The sequence below is a fragment of the Microtus ochrogaster genome, unplaced genomic scaffold (assembly GCF_000317375.1).
Source record: "Microtus ochrogaster isolate Prairie Vole_2 unplaced genomic scaffold, MicOch1.0 UNK10, whole genome shotgun sequence".
Classification (NCBI taxonomy): domain Eukaryota; kingdom Metazoa; phylum Chordata; class Mammalia; order Rodentia; family Cricetidae; genus Microtus; species Microtus ochrogaster.
In genome coordinates this window covers 1,119,540-1,125,539 of record NW_004949108.1, presented here as the reverse complement: position 1 = coordinate 1,125,539, position 6,000 = coordinate 1,119,540, and the positions used below count along the sequence as shown (strand labels likewise).

The 6,000-nt window shown below is 49.3% G+C and overlaps 1 protein-coding gene across 2 annotated transcripts in view; it reads right to left on the bottom strand.

Moving 5' to 3' along the window:
- Positions 1-550: 550 nt before the first annotated feature.
- Positions 551-6,000, bottom strand: part of Rnf144a (ring finger protein 144A) — a 127,026-nt gene continuing 121,576 nt past the window's right edge. For both annotated transcript variants that reach the window (XM_026788960.1, XM_005366488.3), the window contains one exon: positions 551-4,673. In XM_026788960.1, the coding sequence (XP_026644761.1) occupies positions 4,542-4,673 (132 nt within the window). In that variant the 3' untranslated portion in view covers positions 551-4,541. The remainder of the gene's footprint in view (positions 4,674-6,000) is intronic.

The window sequence follows — 6,000 nt, the reverse complement described above, 5'->3', positions numbered from 1 at the left end:
GGATGTCATGTGACCAGCTGCCCCACACTCCTGTGAGTTGGAAGAAATCCTTCCCCACCCTACATTGCTTTTGTTGGGACCTGGACACAACTAAGATCCAAGAATGAAGGAAAAGGGAGAGAACAGGAAAATCAAGCGAGGGCCAGCAGCTCCCTCTCTTGCCCGTGACTTGGTTGAGATGTAAAGAGTCTCAGCCACAGGGCTATGGTGCCATGGACCCTGCCTTCCATTCTCCACTATGAAAGACTGGCACCCTCTCCAACCATGAGCTAAAAGAAGCCGTTAGTGGCTTCCATTTTGTGGCAGAGAAAACAGTCTCCGAATACAGATGCTGTGCTCTGAGTGGCAAGATCTCCTCTCCCTCCTTGCCTCCCCCTCCTCCTCCCACCTCCCGCTGTTCTCAGCACCCAATCTTCAGGCCAGTCAGCGAAGCAGTTACAAAAGATGGAGCCAGGCGAGAGTATACAAAAATTCACCTGTATTCCAGCCAAAATATCTTTAAAAAGAAATCCCTTCGAAAGGGGAGACAGACGACGTAAGACGCAATACATTTAAAATATGTATTGAAATTATAGATCCAATGTGTCCCTAGGGTTCTAAAGTACAAATCACAACATGGAAAGGCATTCAGACAGCTCTTACACGTCACAGTGTTAGTGGTACCAAGTGTACTCACGTCTCAAAACCACAAACGCAATTTTCTCATATATAATTTTTTGTTTGCTTGCTTGCTTGTTTGGTCTTACAGTAACCACTCATCAAATACAGAATGCATACGTGTGCACGTGCGCATGACGGACACATGCATGTTTTTATACAAGATTAAAATACACTTGAGGCAAAGTTAGCAAAGTCTCAAAGAAAAGTCAGGCACGTGGCACACAGCTACACCTAACTGGAGGGCCTTGGGATCTTGGAAGACAGGATTATACAAGCCAGGAGGGCTGGAGAGATTGTAGGGTTTTAACTGTCAAGAGTGGGCTCTCCTAATCATGGGGCATCAGCAACCATTTGAACATAAGCCCTTCCCTCCTGGTTGAGTTTTTTTTTTGGCGACAGTCAGTTATAATCTCTTTACCTCATTTAACTTCATAAGGGTTTGGGTTCATTGTGAGGGAGAAACAAGCTTTGGTATTTTTATTTTTTAAAGGAAACCGTCATGAAATTGTATACATGCAAAGTGGTTTCCCTTGAAGATTTCGTTGTGATTTACATATATATATTCACAGGTGTGTTTATTTATCTGTGGGAATCAGGAAGTACACAAAATAAACCCTCCCTCATCCTCTCCAGTCCCCTAATTTTTAAAGGCGACCAAGAAAAACACTTCGGATTCATGAAATAACCTCTCCCTTTCCTAAGTGCAGTGGAAAAAAATAAATTCATCTTTAAGTCAGATGTTCAAAGGCTGACAAGCCTTCCTCCCCAGGGGTTGTATTCAATGGGAAACCTGGCTAGGATCTTACACCTGTTTTATGGAACAATACACTGTAGAGAGAGAGGATTTGTTCTCTTCAAGACAGATACCAAAGTGGGGAAGGTGTTGGTTCCACAGTCTGAGCTACTCCCAGGTGGAGACGCGGGCCATAATTCATGGAATCCAAATCTCTGTCCCCACAAGGAGCTGGTTCTCTGTCCTCCATGAACACGGATCATGACTGCCTCTGAGAGCATCACCCTGGGGAGACTGTGAAGCCATGGGCTGCAGGACTGAGCTTGGCAGGGATTAGCACACCCAGTAAGACAGTGGGTAGGGTCAGCCACCCAATGCCTCAGATAACCCACAGGCCAGCAGGCCCTCAGTGGTGCCCTACTAGACAAGACCACAGCCTGTCATTAAGTCCCACAGCCTGTCACTAAGAGGCTCTTCCACAAGCTCAGGACTGAACAGTGTTCTTCTATCAGGAGAGTGGTCCATCTCATTGAACTTCATTTTCACTTCTGACCAACCACACTGAGCAACAGAAAGGTTACTATGATCACAGAGCACTTCAGGCTACTCAGGACTTACAGCAAGACCAGTTGCATCTGGGGGAGGGGGCATCTTCACTGTTCCACGTGCATTTTACATCACACATGGTTCAAGCTGCGTGCCCATAATAAACGGGTGTGGAAGTCTCTACTAAAAGGACTCCCATAGGGAACAATGCAAGTGTATATATTTCAGTGTGATCTTGCTGGTGTTTCTAGAGGGAGTGGACGAGTTAGTTTTTATTACAATTGAGCAAGTATGCTTGATAAAAAGGCTCATGGCAGACAGGGATCCTCTGTCCATACTTGGTCAGCCCCAGCATCCCTACGGCCCCTGCCTGCGTCCAGTCATGTGCTTGGGAAGAACACTGTGGGCTGGTGTGAGTAGGTGGGGTCACAAAGGTGTGTGAACTTTCAGAAGTCTCCCAGATACAAAGTGACTCCATGTTTGATTAGGGAGCCTGAGCCGTGGTCTGGAAACACAGGCTGCTGCTCCTACTGCAAGGATGAATGCAACCAAACAATGAGACAGACAGTGGTGGTCAAGGCGGGGTGGGGAGGACCATGGTCTTGTGAAGTCTGCCTGTGCACCGATAGAACCAGGGCCCAGGCTGCCTGCCACCTCTGAGAAGCATTTTAAAAGGTGGTGGCCGGATGGTCTTGCACACAAATTCCAGGCCTGAGGTCTTGAATCCAGCCACAGACTCACATAAAATCGTCAGTCCTTTTCAGAAGAGCCAGGCCACCTTGCCCCTTGTTTCCAACCACAGGAGGCTCAAGGCCAGGCTTCACGCAGAATAAAAGTCTCCGAGGTCACACCTGGCTAGTGAACTTTTCCATTTCAACGACAGGACAACTTTCTGAGTGTGGTTTTGATGCGGACTGAGCTTCTAAACGACGTTAGCTTAATAAAGAAAAATCAATACCAGCGGGAGAGAAGCCAGCGGTTGTCCTACCTCACTCACCAGCAGTTAAAAAGAAAGAAAATGAAGTCACTCCTGGGCAGGCAGTGCCTGCTAGGACTTGACATTGGCCCAGAAGTGTAGAGTCACACAGACAGTCACTAAGGAGGCCATGGGCTTGTGAGAACAAGGGCTGAGGTGACAGGACTCCGGGTTCGCTTTACTTCTTTGTAGGATGCCCGGTAAGCCTTTAAGAACACCATCCCCTGTGAACCTCTACAGCTCCACCCTGCTCCTGGGGAGCGTGGTGGGCTCTGAAAGTCAATTCCGAAAGAAAGCACTCTCTCTGCTATTTTCAGAGTCCATCAGTGGAGTGCCTGGGTCTTACTATCTTACACTTGACACGGAAACACACAGTCCCCAGAAGGACCAAATTGCAAACCCACTCCCCTCAGCAGAAGGGTTCTTCCTTCCTTCCTTCCTTCCTTCCTTCCTTCCTTCCTTCCTTCCTTCCTTCCTTCCTTCCTTCCTTCCTTCCTTCCTTTATATGTTTTGTTTCGTTTTGTTTTTTCCTAGCAAGAACACACTGGTTAACTACCGGGTTAGGCCTGTGTCCTATGAGCCACATGGTTTTTCAAATTACCTAAAGCATCTGAACAATGCAAACACTTCAGAGCGTTCCCACCCACCTTCTCAGAGTTGCCCAGGGAGGGATGGTGCTAACCCTCCTCGTCGCCTCACCAACCTGCAAAGTGGGGCAAGGAGTGGAAGCAGAGGCCTTCAGAGTAAAAGACCTGGTTTGGAGATACTCCAAGGTGTTGGCTGCCACCTAGGAGAAGGAATAGGCCCTGTGAGCTGCACTGGAGGACAGGGGAGATGATCCCTTGAACGTGTCAGCATCTTCAAAGAAACCCGACAACAGGGAGCCCGTGTGGGTCACAGGACACAGCTCACGGCATTCAAACAGTCATGACAGCGGCTTCCGAGAGGAAACACAAAAGTGTGCATAAGGCTTTCTGTAGCTCCTGGAAGAAGTGGTCAGGCCAAGAAAGTCACTTATCTATAACTTCATAAAATGCACATTTCAGAGAAGGCATGGCATGGTTTTGACGCACCTTGTTGATTTTCACTATTCAGTGGACAGAAAGTGGGGGGGCGGGGAGCCTTCTAAAAAGGATTTTACTAAATGCCTTTAGGAGTAAAAACAGTTCACAAACAGATTTTCTCAAGTCAGATAATCAGGTGCTGGCTGAAGAGAGTCGTAGGTCTTGAAGACCTCTCCTGACCATACGATGCCATCTTGAAGCCAAGGCGTCCCTTTGTCTGAGTGGGGCTCCTCAGCTCCAGCGGGACGTTCCCAGTCTATGGCCAGGGAGACGAAACCGCCTGATGTGCAGCTGATGCTACCTCAGGCCAGGTCTGCAGACACAGAAGAACCTGCGGGGTGCGCCCCACCCACTTCTGCCTTGCCTTCCCCACACCCCGGAGGAGACCACACCCGAGGCCTCTGCCCACTGGCTGATGTCATCCCTGAAATCTCTGCAGGAAGTCGGACACTGAAGCTCAATGGGGCACATAAGGCAAGAAACATGTTTAGTGAGGGAGGGGTAGGGGGGTAGGGGGCCACACGTCCCGAGGCAGGATTCTGTCCCAGCATCACGCAGTCCTCTAGGTGGGCAGCGGGTCATCGTCACCTTTACTGCACTTACACTTGCAGCAAAGTACAAAGGGCGTGGCCAGGAGCAAGAACGGGGAGGCCACTAGGAGCAGGAGCCCAAATCCAGCAAAGATTCCCACCACCTAGAAGGGAAACAGAGAGGAGAGGAGGTGAGGGCGCTGGTTTGTAGTTCCACAGCTTAAGTTTAAGCTGCAGCACGGCCCACCATTCCATCCACACATACGATCATGTTTCTATCTCTCCGTCCACAGGCCCTCCATCCAGCCTGTCCATCCACATAGCTACCCATCCTCTGTATTCATTTAGTCAGCTACCCCTCCATCTGCACCTTCATTCACACACTCACCCCTCCGCCCCTCCACGGAGCCACGTGTGCATCCAGACACCGTCTACACAGTCATGCGTCCCCTCCACGGAGCCACGCGGACATCCAGACACCGTCTACACAGTCATTCATCCCCTCCACGGAGCCACGCGGACATCCAGACACCATCTACACAGTCATTCATCCCCTCCACAGAGCCACGCGTGCATCCAGACACCACCTACACAGTCATGCATCCCCTCCATGGAGCCACGTGTGCATCCAGACACCGTCTACACAGTCATTCATCCCTTCCACCCCTCCACAGAGTCACGTGTGCATCCAGACACCGTCTACACAGTCATGCATCCCCTCCACGGAGCCACGCGTGCATCCAGACACCGTCTACACAGTCATGCATCCCCTCCACGGAGCCACGGAGCCACGAGGACATTATCCATCTCCTTCTTTAACCATCAGCCACGGACTCCTCTCTCCCCTTGTCTACCCAACCAACCATTGGTGCATCTATCTGCGTGTACTCCTTTCTCTTCATGAGTCCACCCCATCCACTTTTCCATGTATTCAGCTAATTACTGATTTCTCCCCGCCCCCCGAGCGATCATTATTTGGTAGACGATGGCTAGCTATTACAAATCCAAAGATACCCGACACTCCAGCAGAACACTGTCTAATGGAAAGGCGAAGGAAGTGGCTTAGTTCCAGTTAGAGGTCATCCAAGAAGCAGAGGCCTACCTTGTTAGAGGACAGGAAGTGGCTGAGAAGACAAAGATGTCCAGATGGTTTAGTGTCTAAGAGGGCAAGGACAAGACCCTTCAAGTGAGGGAACTAGAATGACAGGGACGTGAGACATTCCAGTGAGCTACCCTTGCCTTTCTGGATTGTAAAACCTAACACGGACTGTTAAAGATTTTTATTATTTTTAACATTTATTCAGTTAGTTTTGTTTTGTTTTGTTTTTCCAGACAAGGTTTTTCTGTGTAGCCCTGGCTGTCCTGGAATTCTCTCTCTCTCTGTAGACTAGAGTGGCCTTGAACTCACAGAGACCTACCTGTTTCTGCCTCTGTAGTGCTGGTGTTAAAGGTGTGCACTGCCACTGTCTGGCTATATTTTGATTTTTTGAA